This window comes from Eleutherodactylus coqui, chromosome 5, assembly GCF_035609145.1.
Source record: "Eleutherodactylus coqui strain aEleCoq1 chromosome 5, aEleCoq1.hap1, whole genome shotgun sequence".
Taxonomy (NCBI): Eukaryota; Metazoa; Chordata; class Amphibia; order Anura; family Eleutherodactylidae; genus Eleutherodactylus; species Eleutherodactylus coqui.
In genome coordinates, this window is record NC_089841.1 from 146,366,450 (window position 1) to 146,387,035 (window position 20,586).

General features: G+C 45.5%; 2 protein-coding genes across 2 annotated transcripts in view; one reads left to right on the forward strand and one right to left on the reverse strand.

Moving 5' to 3' along the window:
* The window catches only part of TMEM132B (transmembrane protein 132B), a 593,064-nt gene that overhangs the window by 375,597 nt on the left and 196,881 nt on the right, over window positions 1–20,586 (forward strand). The window lies entirely within an intron of this gene.
* Window positions 2,494–4,659, reverse strand: LOC136627192 (uncharacterized). Its single transcript, XM_066602123.1, has 3 exons — window positions 4,392–4,659; window positions 2,639–4,305; window positions 2,494–2,528 (listed from the first exon to the last, which is right to left on the reverse strand). The coding sequence occupies exons 2-3, from the start codon at window positions 4,032–4,034 to the stop codon at window positions 2,494–2,496; spliced, it is 1,431 nt and encodes a 476-aa protein (XP_066458220.1). The 5' UTR covers window positions 4,035–4,305; window positions 4,392–4,659.

The following is a 20,586-nucleotide window of genomic DNA, read 5'->3' on the forward strand; positions in this document are numbered from 1 at the left end:
GATGGCAGCTTGCATCTACAGCCCCTAGTCATCAGGCCCTTTCACCACTGCCTGCATTTTTCCTCTTGAGCTACTATCCAGCCTGGGGACAGCACTACACATGCCGCTCCTCAAGATTAGTGGCCGGCCCTACTACACAATTGTTTTTTTCTGCTGGGCCTCACTGATGCAGTGTCCCTGTCTGCTGAAACTGTGTAGAAAAAAAGAGGTTCCCAGCAGCACAGCATATATCCTCACATAGAGCCAGGCAAAACAGTGTGCAAAAGCCAGTCAGGAAGCCTAAACCAGAGAGGCTCCAAGGGTGCAGTCAGGAATAAGGAAATAGTGACTGGCAGCATTCAGCAATGTAGAAAAATACAAGATTTATTTCCCCATTACAAAAATTACGGCAACGTTTCGGTCGTAATAGACCTTCCTCAAGCCAATACATATCATACAAAGTGCACCATATATATAGGAAATGTGAACACCATTAACCAATGACATACAAACATGCACAGGAGTGTCTCATCACTGATTACCTCTCTCCACACGTCTCAGCTGTTATCCGGCGCATCGTTGATGATGTCATATGAGCCTCGTGTGGTGCAGAGTGTAAGTTCTCGCCTACGACCTGGAGGTTGCAAGTTCGATTCCCACATGAATCAGGTAGCCGGCTCAAGGTCGACCCAGCCCTCCATCCCTCCGAGGCAGGCAAAATGAGAACCCAGCCTGGTGGGGGGTAACAAGCAATAACTACCCGAAAGCGCCGCGGAACAAGTTGGCGCCATACAAATACCATGATTTGATTTTTTTGATGTCATCTTTAGTTGACCTCCTCACACATTGGTGCGTCCATCTAAGTTGAACCGCACCCTCTGCGTATGTGCCGAGCTACAACTATCGCGAGAACACGCTCTAAGCCACAGTAGGGCACAGCGGCCATATCAGAAATGGGCAAACCGCACTAAAGGTGCGTCTGCGCATGCGCCGGTCGTCGGGCCCAGCGGCCACGTCAGAAATGGGCAAACCGCACTGATAGTGCGTCTGCGCATGCGCCGGTCATCTGTCATCACAGAGGCCGATACTCGGTCCCATCACCGCGCCACAACCTTACTTCCGCATTCCACCTATATATTATATTATCTACTCGGATACCTCCTCAGTGCATTGGTCACCCGTAGTGATGCAATGCAAAGTGTCAGGATCGCCGATCATGCGTTACCACAACTGACACTGACCGCATACCGCATAACCTGCAGCATCTACTGAGAGGACCCCGATGTATATATCTATTAATGTCACATATCAGATAGATAAATATGAGGATAAAGAGTAAGTAAATTCTTTCTCCATCATACCTATCACAGGGAGAATATATCTATCCAATATAATATAGATGACCTTTTATCATTACTGTGATGTTCTATATCTAATAAAAAAGGGGTATATCAACAACCTACTGGTATTATCAAGTGATGTCCCCATATTCATCTAGAAAGTCATCCCTTCCAGGTCTATTCACGTTGACGAAGGCTATCTTGTCTAATAATATACATTCTCACCCATAGAGTATGAATAGTCCAATGTTAACCCATTGTATAAACCAATAAAAAAGAACAGAACACCGACTGTTAACTGCCTAGTCAAATTGTGATTTTATTGATACTATACATCACTATGCATGAATCTATATTTTTTTTCCTTCAAGATGAAATAATGGACCGTCATATCTCAGACGTGTGGCGAGGGAACCAGCGAGAGACCAACAACCTGTGTAAACAAAACAAAAAGAATACAATTACACATATACCCATAAAAAATTCATTAATAAAACATATGTACAATTCATATACTGATGTGTGTAACAAGATTTACAAGAACGGCTGAAAAATGTACTCCTGATTAAGCCCTTTTGGGTGCATGGTGTCCAACTCGTATATCCATTTTAACTCACGCTTTTTTAATAAAAATTCTCTATCACCCCCCCGTGGAAGTACGGGGACATGATCAATGACCCTAAATTTGAACTGGCTGATGTTGTGTTTAGCCTCCAAAAAATGTCGCGATACAGGTAATTGTAGATTTTCCGTCCGAATTGTACTCTTGTGCTTCACCATACGTGATCTCACCTCCATAGTGGTTTCACCCACATACCCAAGGCCACATGGGCAGGTGATGAGGTAGATCACGTATGGTGAAGCACAAGTATATCTCCCCTGTATCCTGTACCTATTGCCCCTGAGAGGATGCCGAAATTCGTCACCCCTCACCAAATTGTTACAACAACTACAGGCAAGGCATGGGAAGTTCCCCTTTCTAGGGGGTTTAAAGAAACTCTGGACGGCTGATTTGTGTGAAGCAAAGTGTGAGTGGACCAGTTGGTCACCTATGTTTCTACCTCTTCTATATGCATTTATAGGCTTATTTTTAAATTCAGGTATTACAGCCCCATCTAATGTCAGCAGTGGCCAATGTTTTTTGATAATGTTACCAACGGTTCCACTAAGACTATTAAAGGTACTGACAAACGGAATCCTGTCCATTGTCTGTTTCTTTAATTTAGGTGTCAAAAGATCTTGTTGTGGTATTGCCCTAGCTCGTATGGCAGCTTTTGTGATGATTGGTGCAGGGTATCCCCTATCTAGGAACCTCCTACACATCTCATCCAATCTTAAATCAATGGTTTGATCGTGTGCTATTCTTCGCACTCGTAAAAGTTGACTCCATGGTAGTGAGTCCTTCATGGCGACCGGATGGTTGCTACTATAGAGCAATAAACTGTTCCGATCTGTCTTTTTTGTGTAAAGATCCGTTACCAATCCCATTCCTTGTCTTTTAATCAAAACGTCAAGGAATTGGATTTCCACAATAGAGTAAGACATAGTGAACTGAAGTTCTGGGTAAATAGCGTTTAAAAAGGTATGGAATTCCTGTAATGTTTGGAGCGAACCCTTCCATAGAGCAAACACGTCGTCGATGTACCGACCCCAGTACACCAACGACGCCGCATATATGGAGGTATAGATATACTTCTCCTCAAATTGGCGCACAAAAATGTTGGCGTATGTTGGCGCCACATTAGAGCCCATAGCAGTGCCCTGTCGCTGTCTGTAGTACACCCCCCCAAACAAAAAATAATTGTTGCGGAGGATGTACTCCAGCAGCGACAGGGCAAACTGCATGCACTCAGAGGACATATCCGATGCCATCAGAAATTGTCTGACGGCATCTATCCCTTTATCGTGACTAATAGAGGTGTATAGCGCAGTCACATCAAAGGTGACCAGAATAACATCTTCGGTCATATCAAACGATGCAATTTTTTTCAAAAAGTCAGATGTATCCCTGATGTGTGAATCCGCCTCATCTGCAAAACGCCTCAGGACCTTGTCCAAAAATCGTGCGATATTGCAGAAGAGTGAGTTTCTGCCTGAAACAATCGGTCTCCCAGGGGGATTCTGGGGATCCTTGTGGACCTTTGGGAGGGTGTATAAAGTGGGAACAATGGGGTGCTGGATATCAAGGAATTTCAACAGCTTTTTATCGATCAAACCTGCCCATAGTGCCTCATTCAACATTCCCCTTAATTGTAATTGAAACCGTATGGTAGGGTCCGATCGCAATTTTTCATAAACATTTTCATCATTTAATTGTCTGAACACTTCTGTTGTGTACATACTGGTATCCATCACGACTATTGCTCCACCCTTATCGGCTGGTTTAACCACAATCGCATCATCCTGCGCAAGAGAATTGAGGGCTTTCCTTTCCCTCATATTAAGGTTATTCTTAAGCCTCCTCTTGTTACCCAATGTTTTGGATCTCAGTTTTTCAATATCTTTTAATACTAATTTAGCAAATACTTCAATTTGAGGATTTGATGTAGGTGGTTGATACGTACTTTTGTTGCGAAGACCAGTTCCAACCAGGGAAAAAGACCCCGGTGTAGTGGTCTGTGCAACCGTACGTGATGGTTGTGAGGAAAATTGATTTTTAAGCCTTAAATTTCTGAATAAACGCTGTACATCAAGATTAAGATCAAACCAATTCATAGAAGTTACACAGCAAAATGATAGACCCTTGCCCAATACAGTCGTCTCATCTGATGTCAATACCCTGGAAGAAATGTTGATTACAATACCGTCACTGGTAGGTTCACAAGCTCCAACATCCACTATTTCCTGAAGTCCATCAGCGGTGGTCGTTTCGTGGATCGGGTCATCACCCCGTCGGGATCTCTTGTATGCCCTGTGATGTTTTCGTCCGCCTCGGCGGCACCGGAAGGTCCCTCTTTTCTCTTCATCCTGTTTGGATTGCCACGGCCTAAAAAAGAAGAAGAGGATGTGGAGGCACCCACATGATCATTCTTGGCCGAATCATCCGTTGAAATCGAACCACGAGATGAGAACCCAAATTGGTTTCTATTCCTGGGTTGACGGCGTCGTTGTCGTCTTTGTTTGGTATTCGATTCAAAGGGATCTGTGACTTTATTCTTTGATGTCTGCCAACAAAATACACGACCATAAGCATAATCGTCGACATCCCTAAACCACTTGGTTTTTTTTATACTCTCCAATTCCTCCTGATGTCGTTTGAGATATGTTGTTTTTTTCTCCTTATGTTTATTCCAGTCCTCTGGTGTCAAGATCTCTAGAATATTCTTTTCCAAGGAGGATATGCGAGCTGTGCTCTCAGCAATCTCCAACTGTAAGAACTCAACATTCAAGACAATCATGTCAAACGAAAATTTATTCACTATGCCTTCAAATTTTGAACAAAATGTCTTGTTATCTGCCATTAAGGTCGGGCGCACATGTGGGCGTAGCCCTCTCGGAATGCGTTTTACCTTAAAATATTCACATAGTGTGGACATGTGCAAAGATAGGGAGATGTTCTTTTTATTTTCCATCTCCCACTTCCGTAGTAACATATCCACTGTTGGCATTTCTAGATAGCTATTCTTGCGTGTAGCTCCTGCAATAATCTTGTTAACATCCACATCCGAATACGAAAAAATAACAGGGTTACCTGGTCTGTCAGAGTCCGGGTATTTTTCCATTTTGTGCCTGTATCAGGTGCAAGCTGGATCTGGTTTGTGGATATCACTGAGTAGAAAAAAGAGGTTCCCAGCAGCACAGCATATATCCTCACATAGAGCCAGGCAAAACAGTGTGCAAAAGCCAGTCAGGAAGCCTAAACCAGAGAGGCTCCAAGGGTGCAGTCAGGAATAAGGAAATAGTGACTGGCAGCATTCAGCAATGTAGAAAAATACAAGATTTATTTCCCCATTACAAAAATTACGGCAACGTTTCGGTCGTAATAGACCTTCCTCAAGCCAATACATATCATACAAAGTGCACCATATATATAGGAAATGTGAACACCATTAACCAATGACATACAAACATGCACAGGAGTGTCTCATCACTGATTACCTCTCTCCACACGTCTCAGCTGTTATCCGGCGCATCGTTGATGATGTCATATGAGCCTCGTGTGGTGCAGAGTGTAAGTTCTCGCCTACGACCTGGAGGTTGCAAGTTCGATTCCCACATGAATCAGGTAGCCGGCTCAAGGTCGACCCAGCCCTCCATCCCTCCGAGGCAGGCAAAATGAGAACCCAGCCTGGTGGGGGGTAACAAGCAATAACTACCCGAAAGCGCCGCGGAACAAGTTGGCGCCATACAAATACCATGATTTGATTTTTTTGATGTCATCTTTAGTTGACCTCCTCACACATTGGTGCGTCCATCTAAGTTGAACCGCACCCTCTGCGTATGTGCCGAGCTACAACTATCGCGAGAACACGCTCTAAGCCACAGTAGGGCACAGCGGCCATATCAGAAATGGGCAAACCGCACTAAAGGTGCGTCTGCGCATGCGCCGGTCGTCGGGCCCAGCGGCCACGTCAGAAATGGGCAAACCGCACTGATAGTGCGTCTGCGCATGCGCCGGTCATCTGTCATCACAGAGGCCGATACTCGGTCCCATCACCGCGCCACAACCTTACTTCCGCATTCCACCTATATATTATATTATCTACTCGGATACCTCCTCAGTGCATTGGTCACCCGTAGTGATGCAATGCAAAGTGTCAGGATCGCCGATCATGCGTTACCACAACTGACACTGACCGCATACCGCATAACCTGCAGCATCTACTGAGAGGATCCCGATGTATATATCTATTAATGTCACATATCAGATAGATAAATATGAGGATAAAGAGTAAGTAAATTCTTTCTCCATCATACCTATCACAGGGAGAATATATCTATCCAATATAATATAGATGACCTTTTATCATTCCTGTGATGTTCTATATCTAATAAAAAAGGGGTATATCAACAACCTACTGGTATTATCAAGTGATGTCCCCATATTCATCTAGAAAGTCATCCCTTCCAGGTCTATTCACGTTGACGAAGGCTATCTTGTCTAATAATATACATTCTCACCCATAGAGTATGAATAGTCCAATGTTAACCCATTGTATAAACCAATAAAAAAGAACAGAACACCGACTGTTAACTGCCTAGTCAAATTGTGATTTTATTGATACTATACATCACTATGCATGAATCTATATTTTTTTTCTTCAAGATGAAATAATGGACCGTCATATCTCAGACGTGTGGCGAGGGAACCAGCGAGAGACCAACAACCTGTGTAAACAAAACAAAACAAAAAATTTTGTTTTTTGAAAAAAATTGCATCGTTTGATATGACCGAAGATGTTATTCTGGTCACCTTTGATGTGACTGCGCTATACACCTCTATTAGTCACGATAAAGGGATAGATGCCGTCAGACAATTTCTGATGGCATCGGATATGTCCTCTGAGTGCATGCAGTTTGCCCTGTCGCTGCTGGAGTACATCCTCCGCAACAATTATTTTTTGTTTGGGGGGGTGTACTACAGACAGCGACAGGGCACTGCTATGGGCTCTAATGTGGCGCCAACATACGCCAACATTTTTGTGCGCCAATTTGAGGAGAAGTATATCTATACCTCCATATATGCGGCGTCGTTGGTGTACTGGGGTCGGTACATCGACGACGTGTTTGCTCTATGGAAGGGTTCGCTCCAAACATTACAGGAATTCCATACCTTTTTAAACGCTATTTACCCAGAACTTCAGTTTACTATGTCTTACTCTATTGTGGAAATCCAATTCCTTGACGTTTTGATTAAAAGACAAGGAATGGGATTGGTAACGGATCTTTACACAAAAAAGACAGATCGGAACAGTTTATTGCTCTATAGTAGCAACCATCCGGTCGCCATGAAGGACTCACTACCATGGAGTCAACTTTTACGAGTGCGAAGAATAGCACACGATCAAACCATTGATTTAAGATTGGATGAGATGTGTAGGAGGTTCCTAGATAGGGGATACCCTGCACCAATCATCACAAAAGCTGCCATACGAGCTAGGGCAATACCACAACAAGATCTTTTGACACCTAAATTAAAGAAACAGACAATGGACAGGATTCCGTTTGTCAGTACCTTTAATAGTCTTAGTGGAACCGTTGGTAACATTATCAAAAAACATTGGCCACTGCTGACATTAGATGGGGCTGTAATACCTGAATTTAAAAATAAGCCTATAAATGCATATAGAAGAGGTAGAAACATAGGTGACCAACTGGTCCACTCACACTTTGCTTCACACAAATCAGCCGTCCAGAGTTTCTTTAAACCCCCTAGAAAGGGGAACTTCCCATGCCTTGCCTGTAGTTGTTGTAACAATTTGGTGAGGGGTGACGAATTTCGGCATCCTCTCAGGGGCAATAGGTACAGGATACAGGGGAGATATACTTGTGCTTCACCATACGTGATCTACCTCATCACCTGCCCATGTGGCCTTGGGTATGTGGGTGAAACCACTATGGAGGTGAGATCACGTATGGTGAAGCACAAGAGTACAATTCGGACGGAAAATCTACAATTACCTGTATCGCGACATTTTTTGGAGGCTAAACACAACATCAGCCAGTTCAAATTTAGGGTCATTGATCATGTCCCCGTACTTCCACGGGGGGGTGATAGAGAATTTTTATTAAAAAAGCGTGAGTTAAAATGGATATACGAGTTGGACACCATGCACCCAAAAGGGCTTAATCAGGAGTACATTTTTCAGCCGTTCTTGTAAATCTTGTTACACACATCAGTATATGAATTGTACATATGTTTTATTAATGAATTTTTTATGGGTATATGTGTAATTGTATTCTTTTTGTTTTGTTTACACAGGTTGTTGGTCTCTCGCTGGTTCCCTCGCCACACGTCTGAGATATGACGGTCCATTATTTCATCTTGAAGGAAAAAAAATATAGATTCATGCATAGTGATGTATAGTATCAATAAAATCACAATTTGACTAGGCAGTTAACAGTCGGTGTTCTGTTCTTTTTTATTGGTTTATACAATGGGTTAACATTGGACTATTCATACTCTATGGGTGAGAATGTATATTATTAGACAAGATAGCCTTCGTCAACGTGAATAGACCTGGAAGGGATGACTTTCTAGATGAATATGGGGACATCACTTGATAATACCAGTAGGTTGTTGATATACCCCTTTTTTATTAGATATAGAACATCACAGTAATGATAAAAGGTCATCTATATTATATTGGATAGATATATTCTCCCTGTGATAGGTATGATGGAGAAAGAATTTACTTACTCTTTATCCTCATATTTATCTATCTGATATGTGACATTAATAGATATATACATCGGGGTCCTCTCAGTAGATGCTGCAGGTTATGCGGTATGCGGTCAGTGTCAGTTGTGGTAACGCATGATCGGCGATCCTGACACTTTGCATTGCATCACTACGGGTGACCAATGCACTGAGGAGGTATCCGAGTAGATAATATAATATATAGGTGGAATGCGGAAGTAAGGTTGTGGCGCGGTGATGGGACCGAGTATCGGCCTCTGTGATGACAGATGACCGGCGCATGCGCAGACGCACTATCAGTGCGGTTTGCCCATTTCTGACGTGGCCGCTGGGCCCGACGACCGGCGCATGCGCAGACGCACCTTTAGTGCGGTTTGCCCATTTCTGATATGGCCGCTGTGCCCTACTGTGGCTTAGAGCGTGTTCTCGCGATAGTTGTAGCTCGGCACATACGCAGAGGGTGCGGTTCAACTTAGATGGACGCACCAATGTGTGAGGAGGTCAACTAAAGATGACATCAAAAAAATCAAATCATGGTATTTGTATGGCGCCAACTTGTTCCGCGGCGCTTTCGGGTAGTTATTGCTTGTTACCCCCCCACCAGGCTGGGTTCTCATTTTGCCTGCCTCGGAGGGATGGAGGGCTGGGTCGACCTTGAGCCGGCTACCTGATTCATGTGGGAATCGAACTTGCAACCTCCAGGTCGTAGGCGAGAACTTACACTCTGCACCACACGAGGCTCATATGACATCATCAACGATGCGCCGGATAACAGCTGAGACGTGTGGAGAGAGGTAATCAGTGATGAGACACTCCTGTGCATGTTTGTATGTCATTGGTTAATGGTGTTCACATTTCCTATATATATGGTGCACTTTGTATGATATGTATTGGCTTGAGGAAGGTCTATTACGACCGAAACGTTGCCGTAATTTTTGTAATGGGGAAATAAATCTTGTATTTTTCTACATTGCTGAATGCTGCCAGTCACTATTTCCTTATTCCTGTCTGCTGAAACTGTGTCACTGCTGAACTCCCTCAGTAACATTTAATATGCCCCTGAAGGACACATAGGATGGTCTTGAACATTTAGGATGATGGACAGGTTTAGGTCAAATTATCCCCTAACTGGGGCTGAATCTTCTGCGTGTTAACATGTTAGCTGTTTCACTGCTCACATCATTGAGGGGGCAGAACCTTTCTCCTCCAACTTCATTGCTTGCTGTACCTCCCTGCTCCTTCTGCTGGACTGGCAGGGAAATGGGGACTTGAATTGACACTGCGTGTGCCTCTCTTGCCTCTCCTTCCTGGTCTTTTCACATGGCCATACTTTGCCTTCTAGATTCCATTATGTGGTTTTATCGCACCTTTTGCCACAAATTGCAGCAAAAATTATGCTAGCACTGCTTTGTCAAATGATCCCTGGCTGAAAGATTTAAAGCACATAGCAATATTTTCATATTTCTTTTACTATGATTTGCATAAAAAAAAAAAATACAATACAGCCTCATTGTATAATGGACCCTTAGCCTGTAGAAGGACCTTTATAAAGGTCCTCAAGCAAAAGGCTAGTATGGAGGTGGAGGACGAGAGTGTAAGCCAAGTGCAAGTACAAGTTCTGAATATGGGAACTGGGGTCTATATTTATTTAGGAGGTCTGGATTTGTACTTAGTGTGTCTGGAATCTGAATTTATTTAGGGGTTGTAGTCTGTGTTTGAATTTAGTGGGTCTTGGGTGTGAATTTATTTAGGGAGTTCTATCTGGGTCTGTATTTAGAAGGTATGGGGTCTAAAACTGACAACTTTGAGCCATCATTTTGCAATAGGTACTAATGATGTTAATTAGCTGCTAATATCCATTAGCAGCTAATTAACAACATTTGCATGTTAATCAGCTGCCAGGAGATGTATTTACAGAACAGCAGGTGGTCTGTTCTTTAAATACATGTCCATTGTTCTGCTTGGGGCTGCTGGCTAATAACTGTGTTATCAGCGCTCCCTACAGAGAAAACACATTGTGGTCCCCCTCATCAGGGACAATGGCATTTATGCTGAGCTGAACTCAGTGATAGACGAAGAATGCACGGTAAGTACGTAATGGGCACACATTTACACACAAGGATGATCGCTCAAAAGCCATCGTTTATATGAATTTTGAGCAATAATCGTTGCGTGTAAATCAGCCTTAACTTATGCAGCTTTCTATCACCTCAGTCAGTAAGTATTCACTTATGTTAATTAAGAGGATGTTACTGTAAAAATTGGTCATACATGATGACAGTTGGCACCTTGAAAGAGAATTAGGCTGCAAGTCAATAGATATTACTATTTTATAGAAAGTATCCAGATCTCGTGGACACTTTAAATGCTAGAAACCAAAGCTATTAGTAGAAAGAAGCATAATAATAGATTTGGGGTTGGGTTACTTTTTTTTATAAGTTTAACAGCAGAAATTGCCTGTTAGTATCAAAATAAGTAAAATAATGAAATATGGGAAAAAAAGAAACAAAGATAACAGTGCTATGATTTATCAGTGAAAAGGATCCCGAGGGTTAACATTTCACACACCTAAGGACATTAAAGTGAGCAAGCAATGTAGCAAAAGCCAGCATGATCTTCTGTTGTAAAGGTATTTGAAGTCAAAAGCAGGGAGTAATGCTCTTGATAGACGACAGGAGATCAAATGTATCCAGAATATTAATGCACTGTGGACTGATAAAAAAAAAATCACTTTTAAATGGCCAAAGAAATGTCCATTTTATAGGACAGTATAGTAAAAGCTAGAATCGTAAGAGTGACCATCGGCTCCGACATTGTTTGTTAAGCTGATTATATTTTAGTTTTCAGTAACAGAAACAATTGAGGGGCTCAGTGCAAGAACGGCTATCCCAACCTCTGTGAGATTTCATTGGCCACCATCTATGATTGCATTCTGAATCAAGATTTGCATATGTATTGTGTCAACAATAAAAACAAAATCACTGAGATACATGTAGTGACATGAATGTTTATTAAAAAAAACCTTTAATAACTGTAAATTTCTCAAATCTAGCTTTAGTTGGGGTCTTTCATTATTGCATTGAGCCCCTCAATGTATAATAAGTCAGTTAGTTGCTACCGATATCAATCAGTTTGCATCATGCTGTGGTAAGTTTAGTACAACATTTGATGCTAGAAGTGTAATAAGTAAGTGTATGCAGTCTGCAATTTTAGAATCACTTACATTAGGCGAGATAATCACAGTTTGTATGGTAAACATGCCTAAACAATATATATTTTGTCGTAAAGTCACGTCATGTAGCAAGGAACCATCCTGAACCAAAATCTTATTGTTCGAAATTTCTCCAACCTTTTTTTTCTACATTTATTAAGATGCAACATGTACAGTAGTGTCTTCTTGATATAAATATTAATGAAGCTACTCTTTCTACCTCAATGTTCAGGTGTTCCTGTATTCTCCACAGATTGTCTCTTTGCAACAGACAGAATCTGAAACTGGGAACACAAAATGTTGAACCCAGGAGCATATTAATTCATACCCTGAAGGAATAACGAATTTTCCAACACGTACCATGAAAATTATGTAACAGTATTTAATTATGTTTGGAATCTAAATACGTAGAAATATAGATATTAATGCAGCCTTGTTTGTCTATTACTTCTGATATTAGCAAAAGGACACAAGGGCAAGTGGTAAAGCAATCCAATGACAGGGCAGGTATGCCATAGAAACTGCATTGTGCTGACAGGTGTGTTGGATAATTGTTTGGACTGTACATTCATGCTTTTCATTGGAAAACACAATCCCTGCCATTTTCCTGTGTTTTGTGAATGTCTTGATGGCAAATTCTCTGTAATTCACTTAACTGACAGATACGGGATTTGTGAAAAAATTGTGCATTATCCGGATTTAACAAATTAGGTAATCTAAAGAGACTTTCATGGGGACATTAACATGAAAGTAGGGTGCACCATCACTACATTGATAAAATCCTAGTAAAAGGTGTAGTAGGGGTGTCAACCTGAGTCTTTCTGTCTTTTGGACAACGTATGTGAAAATCATGGTAAAAAAAAACACTGAAAATTGACCACGAGATGCACAAATCTTGCACAAATATTTTGAATAGGGTCATACACATGAGCTATTTTTTTCCTGTGATGTGATGTGGGAAAAAAAATTGCAGCATGCCCTATCTTTGTGCCCTTGCATTGTTTATTGTATTCAATGGGACCAGAGGCAACATTACACCACATGCTAGGTGCACACGAGTGCGATGCGAGATCTCCCCATTAAAAACAATCAGACACTCTACAATCCTCCGCTGCAGCTGTCAGTATCACTATTTCCCCAAAGTGATGCAAGGCGGTTTTGATATAAAAATGTTTAGAATTTGCAGTAAAATCGGATGTTGGTGAGCGCAATATCAGGCCATGAATCACGGCCTCACCCATGTGAAGTTAGCCTTATTGATGTAAAGGTACAAGGACAGGTACATAGACCAGTTCCCAGCAGCATGCAGGAGGAAAATGCTCCATGGGGGAGGTAGCAGGTGCAAAATCCTGATGATCAACCACTCACACCGGTGACATATAAAATCACGGACAGCAAGATTTTTTACAGACACATTGGAAAACCATAATGAACGATAAATATTCTAAGAGATACGTCTTTATAGGTTAGAAACTGAAATGAACTCATTACCAGCATTTATTGTGAGCTGTAAAATCATAATTACAGTCATAATAATCTGCTCAAGTATCAGCAGCCTCAAAAAATCATGGATGCTTCTATTTTTTAAGGAAGATTGGAAAAAAATCCTCTTTTTACAGACTGTCCAGGAATTTCTGGCAACCCTGATGTGTAGTAACACATATACAAACACCCACAAGTCTACTACCATTGCAGACTGGTCTTGTTTTTCACAAAAATAAATATTTCAGCAACACAAGCAAATAGTGCCAGACCAATATCAGGCATAAAAAATAATACGATTAACTCATCAAGATGTTAAAAACAAGTTAAAAAAACAGCACAAGGGCCAAATGGAGTAAATAGGTGGTTAAGCAACTAATAAATGATTGAAATGCAGCCAGACATCACATCTCAGATGCTATATGTGCTAAGAAAGTGCAAATGCAGTCAGTTGATCTAGATAATGAGGAAGAATCATACAAAAATGTAAGAAATAGAGATGAGCGAACGTGTTCGTCCGAGCTTGATACTCGTTCGAGTATTAGCGTGTTCGAGATGCTCGTTACTCGTGACGAGTACCACGCGATGTTCGAGTTACTTTCACTTTCATCTCTGAGACGTTAGCGCGCTTTTCTGGCCAATAGAAAGACAGGGAAGGCATTACAACTTCCCCCTGCGACGTTCAAGCCCTATACCACCCCCCTGCAGTGAGTGGCTGGCGAGATCAGGTGTCACCCGAGTATAAAAATCGGCCCCTCCGGCGGCTCGCCTCAGATGCATTGTGAGATAGCTGAGGACAGTGCTGTTGGTGCCGGAGCTGCTATAGGGAGAGTGTTAGGAGTTAGTGTAGGCTTCAAGAACCCCAACGGTCCTTCTTAGGGCCACATCTAACCGTGTGCAGTAGTGTGGAGGGTGCTGTTAGCAGTGTTGCACTTTTTTTTTTTTTTTGGTATATCGGCCATGCAGAGCATTGCGCCCTGCAGTAATAGTCCAGGGACAAAAGTGTGGAGGCAGGGAGAGCGTTAGGAGTTATTGTAGGCTTCAAGAACCCCAACGGTCCTTCTTAGGGCCACATCTAACCGTGTGCAGTAGTGTGGAGGCTGCTTTTAGCAGTGTTGCACTTTTTTTTTTTTTTGGTATATCGGCCGTGCAGAGCATTGCGTCCTGCAGTAATACTACAGGGACAGAAGTGTGTAGGCAGGGCCAGAAGACATATATTATAGATTGAATATACGCAGTGGTCCTTTTGAAAAAAATATTGGAAAAAAATCTATTTGGCCTGCCTGTCACTGTGCTCAGTGTCCTGGGTCCGTGTCTGCTGGGGGTAGTAGTTCTCCAAATAAATACGCAGCCAGCTAAGTGTTACAGCAGGCTTGCGCCAAATTATTTCCTGGCTCTGAAATCACCGGTCTGTTGCAGTTAATAACAGTGCAACACTGCAGTTCCGTGACACACAGATCAGGGACAGAATTGTGTAGGCAGGGCCAGAAGACATATATTATAGATTGAATATACGCAGTGGTCCTTTTCCAAAAAATATTGGAAAAAAATCTATTTGGCCTGCCTGTCACTGTGCTCAGTGTTCTGGGTCCGTGTCTGCTGGGGGTAGTAGTTCTCCAAATAAATACGCAGCCAGCTAAGTGTTACAGCAGGCGTGCGCCAAATTATTTCCTGGGGTTTTGTAAGCGAAGTCAGCCTCCAACCACAGGCCAATAAGCGGCACATTTAATTACAGCGTTGTGTTTCTGCATTCCTGGTAATACAGCATGCTGAGGGGTAGGGGTAGGCCTAGAGGACGTGGGCGCGGCCGAGGACGCGGAGACCCTAGTCCGGGTGTGGGCACAGGCCGAGCCCCTGATCCAGGTGTATCGCAGCCGACTGCTGCGGGATTGGGAGAGAGGCACGTTTCTGGCGTCCCCACATTCATAGCACATTTAATGGGTCCACGCGGTAGACCTTTATTAGAAAATGAGCAGTGTGAGCAGGTCCTGTCGTGGATGGCAGAAAGTGCTTCCAGCAACCTATCGTCCACCCAGAGTTCTGCGCCGTCCACTGCTGCAACTCAGAATCCTCTGGCTGCTGCTCCTCCTTCCTCCCAGCCTCCTCACTCCATGAAAATGAGACATTCTGAGGAGCGGGCAGACTCCCAGGAACTGTTATCGGGCCCCTGCTCAGATTGGGCAGCAGTGGTTCCTCTCCCACCAGAGGAGTTTATCGTGACTGATGCCCAACCATTGCAAAGTTCCCGGGGTCCGGGGGATGAGGCTGGGGACTTCCGGCAACTGTCTCAAGACCTTTCAGTGGGTGAGGAGGCCGATGACGATGAGACACAGTTGTCTATCAGTGAGGTAGTAGTAAGGGCATTAAGTCCGAGGGAGGAGCGCACCGAGGATTCTGAGGAAGAGCAGCAGGACAATGAGGTGACTGACCCCACCTGGTTTGCTACGCCTACTGAGGACAGGTCTTCAGAGAGGGAGGCAAGGGCAGCAGCAGGGCAGGTTGCAAGAGGCAGTGCAGTGGCCAGGGGTAGAGGCAGGGCCAGACCGAATAATCCACCAACTGTTTCCCAAAGCGCCCCCTCGCGCCATGCCACCCTGCAGAGGCCGAGGTGCTCAAAGGTCTGGCAGTTTTTCACTGAGAGTGCAGACGACCGATGAACAGTGGTGTGCAACCTTTGTCGCGCCAAGATCAGCCGGGGAGCCACCACCACCAGCCTCACCACCACCAGCATGCGCAGACATATGATGGCCAAGCACCCCACAAGGTGGGACGAAGGCCGTTCACCGCCTCCGGTTTGCACCGCTGCCTCTCCCCCTGTGCCCCAACCTGCGACTGAGATCCAAGCCCGCTCTGAGGACACAGGCACTACCGTCTCCTGGCCTGCACCCACACCCTCACCTCCGCTGTCCTTGGCCCCATCCAGCAATGTATGTCAGCGCAGCGTCCAGCCGTCGCTAGCGCAAGTGTTGGAGCGCAAGCGCAAGTACGCTGCCACGCACCCGCACGCTCAAGCGTTAAACGTGCACGTAGCCAAATTTATCAGCCTGGAGATGCTGCCGTATAGGGTTGTGGAAACGGAGTCCTTCAAAAGTATGATGGAGGCGGCGGCCCCGCGCTACTCAGTTCCCAGTCGCCACTACTTTTCCCGATGTGCCGTCCCAGCCCTGCACGACCACGTCTCCCGCAACATTGTACGCGCCCTCACCAACGCGGTTACTGCCAAGGTCCACTTAACAACGGACACGTGGACAAGCACAGGCGGGCAGGGCTACTATATCTCCCTGACGGCACATTGGGTGAATTTAGTGGAGGCTGGGACAGAGCCAGAGCCTGGGACCGCTCACGTCCTACCCACCCCCAGAATTGCGGGCCACAACTCGGTGGTGGTATCTGCGGCAGTGTATGCTTCCTCCACTAAACCACCCTCCTCCTCCTCCTCCAACGCAACCTCTGTCTCGCAATCAAGATGTGTTAGCAGCAGCACGTCGCCAGCAGTCGGTGTCGCGCGGCGTGGCAGCACAGCGGTGGGCAAGCGTCAGCAGGCTGTGCTGAAACTACTCAGCTTAGGAGATAAGAGGCACACGGCCCACGAACTGCTGCAGGGTCTGACAGAGCAGACCGACCGCTGGCTTGCGCCGCTGAGCCTCCAACCGGGCATGGTCGTGTGTGACAACGGCCGTAACCTGGTGGTGGCTCTGCAGCTCGGCAGCCTCACGCACGTGCCATGCCTGGCCCACGTCTTTAATTTGGTGGTTCAGCGCTTTCTGAAAAGCTACCCACGCTTGTCAGACCTGCTCGGAAAGGTGCGCCGGCTCTGCGCACATTTCCGCAAGTCCCACACGGACGCTGCCACCCTGCGCACCCTGCAACATAGGTTTAATCTGCCAGTGCACCGACTGCTGTGCGACGTGCCCACACGGTGGAACTCTACGCTCCACATGTTGGCCAGGCTCTATGAGCAGCGTAGAGCTATAGTGGAATACCAACTCCAACATGGGCGGCGCAGTGGGAGTCAGCCTCCTCAATTATTTTCAGAAGAGTGGGCCTGGTTGGCAGACATCTGCCAGGTCCTTGGAAAGTTTGAGGAGTCTACCCAGGTGGTGAGCAGCGATGCTGCAATCATTAGCGTCACCATTCCTCTGCTATGCCTCTTGAGAAGTTCCCTGCAAAGCATAAAGGCAGACACTTTGCACTCGGAAACAGAGCCGGGGGAAGACAGTAGGTCGCTGGATAGTCAGAGCACCCTCCTGTCTATATCTCAGCGCGGTGAGGAGGAGGAGGAGGAAGATGAGGAGGAGGGGGAAGAGACAGCTTGGCCCACTGGTGAGGGTACACATGCTGCTGGCCTGTCATCCTTTCAGCGTGTATGGCCTGAGGAGGAGGAGGAGGAGGATCCTGAAAGTGATCTTCCTAGTGAGGACAGCCATGTGTTGCGTACAGGTACCCTGGCACACATGGCTGACTTCATGTTGGGATGCCTTTCTCGTGACCCTCGTGTTACACGCATTCTGGCCACTACGGATTACTGGGTGTACACACTGCTCGACCCACGGTATAAGGAGAACCTTTCCACTCTCATACCCGAAGAGGAAAGGGGTTTGAGAGTGTTGCTATACCACAGGACCCTGGCGGACAAACTGATGGTAAAATTCCCATACGACAGTGCTAGTGGCTGAAGGCGCAGTTCGAAGGGCCAGGTAGCAGGGGAGGCGCGGAGATCAGGCAGCATGGACAGCACAGGCAGGGCAACACTCTTTAAGGCCCTTGAATGCTTTATGGCTCCCCAGCAAGACTGTGTCACCGCTCCCCAGTCACGGCTGAGTCGGCGGGAGCACTGTAAAAGGATGGTGAGGGAGTACGTAGCCGATCGCACGACCGTCCTCCGTGACGCCTCTGCCCCCTACAACTACTGGGTGTCGAAGCTGGACACGTGGCCTGAACTCACGCTGTATGCCCTGGAGGTGCTTGCTTGTCCTGCGGCTAGCGTCTTGTCAGAGAGGGTGTTTAGTGCGGCTGGGGGAATCATCACAGATAAGCGTACCCGCCTGTCAACCGACAGTGCCGACAGGCTAGCACTCATCAAGATGAACAAAGCCTGGATTTCCCCAGACTTCTCTTCTCCACCAGCGGACAGCAGCGATACCTAAGCAATATGTAGGCTGCACCCGCGGATGGAAGCATCGTTCTATATCCCCATCAAAAACGGGGACCTTTTCGCTTCATCAATCTGTGTATAATATTCCTCCTCCTCCTCCTCCTCCTCCTGAAACCTCACATAGTCACGCCGACCGGGCAATTTTTCTTAGGCCCACAAGGCTCAGTCATAATTTTTCTAAACAATTTTTATACGTTTCAATGCTCATTAAAGCGTTGAAACTTTCACCTCAACCAATTTTTATTTTAACTGGGCTGCCTCCAGGCCTAGTTACCAATTAAGCCACATTAACCAAAGTGATTAATGGGTTTCACCTGCCCTCTTGGTTGGTCATGGGCAATTTTTCTGATGTACATTAGTACTGTTGATACAGCAATTTTTGTGGGCCCTCGCCTATAGTGTAATCAAATAAATTTTTAGCCCACCTGCATTACAGCTGACATAACATCAGCTGTGATGGGCAATGCAATGGGATATTTTTATGTACCGCCGGTGGGTTCCAGGGAGCCACCCATGCTGTGGGTCCACAGGGAGTTGTAAATGCATCTGTTTCCACTTCTAAAGAACCCCAGTCTGACTGGGGCATGCAGTGTGGGCCGAAGCCCACCTGCATTAAACATGACATTATTACCTCAGCTGTGATGGGCAATGCAATGGGATATTTTTATGTACCGCCGGTGGGTTCCTGGCACCCACCCATGCTGTGGGTCCACAGGGAGTTGTAAATGCATCTGTTTCCACTTCTAAAGAACCCCAGTCTGACTGGGGCATGCAGTGTGGGCCGAAGCCCACCTGCATTAAACATGACATTATTACCTCAGCTGTGATGGGCAATGCAATGGGATATTTTTATGTACCGCCGGTGGGTTCCAGGGAGCCACCCATGCTGTGGGTCCACAGGGAGTTGTAACTGCATGTGTCCACTTCTAAAGAACCCCAGTCTGACTGGGGCATGCAGTGTGGGCCGAAGCCCACCTGCATTTCATCTGACGTTAGCTCTGCTGTCCAGGGCACTGCAATGGGATACATTTATGTACAGCGGGTGGGTTCCAGGGAGCCACCCATGCTGTGGGTGCACACGGAATTCCCATTGCGGAGTTGTACCTGGCTGTGACTATTTATAAAAAACCGCGGTCTGACTGGGGCATGCAGACACCTTGACAGAATGAATAGTGTGTGGCACATAGGTTCCCCATTGCTATGCCCACGTGTGCAGCTCCAGATGGAGGTGGCACAGGATTGGATTTCTCATTGCTTCTGTACAGCATTGTGGACTATCGCCCCGCCCCTTTTAAAGAGGGTCGCTGCCTTGCCGTGCCAACCCTCTGCAGTGTGTGCCTGCGGTTCCTCTGGCAGACGCACTTATAAATAGACATGAGGGTGGTGTGGCATGAGGGCAGCTGAAGGCTGGGCAGGGACACTTTGGTGTGTGCGCTGTGGACACTGGGTCGTGCGGGGTGGTTGGGCAGCATGTTACCCAGGAGAAGTGGCAGCGGAGTGTCATGCAGGCAGTGATTGTGCTTTGTTGGAGGTAGTGTGGTGCTTAGCTAAGGTATCCATTGCTAATGAGGGCTTTTCAGAAGTAAAAATTGTTGGGAGGGGGGGGGGGGCCACTCTTGCCGCTATTGTAGCTTAATAGTGGGACCTGTGAATTTGAGATGCAGCCCAACATGTAGCCCCTCGCCTGCCCTATCCGTTGCTGTGTCGTTTCCATCACTTTCTTGGGTTTTGCAGATTTTCACAAATGAAAACCTTAGCGAGCATCGGCGATATACAAAAATGCTCGGGTCGCCCATTGACTTCAATACTGTTCGTTATTCAAAACGAACCCTCAAGCATCGCGAAAAGTTCGTCTCGAGTAACGAGCACCCGAGCATTTTGGTGCTCGCTCATCTCTAGTTAGAAACCAAGCCAAAAAATTAGTATACAAAAGCAATAAAGAGAAAGTGTAAAATACACTATAGATGTTGCCACTAAACTTCACTATTGGTCTTGCACTATTTGTGTATGTTATGCTGTGCATTTGGACAGCAAGTATTTTTGTGTGATTCTTCTTTTG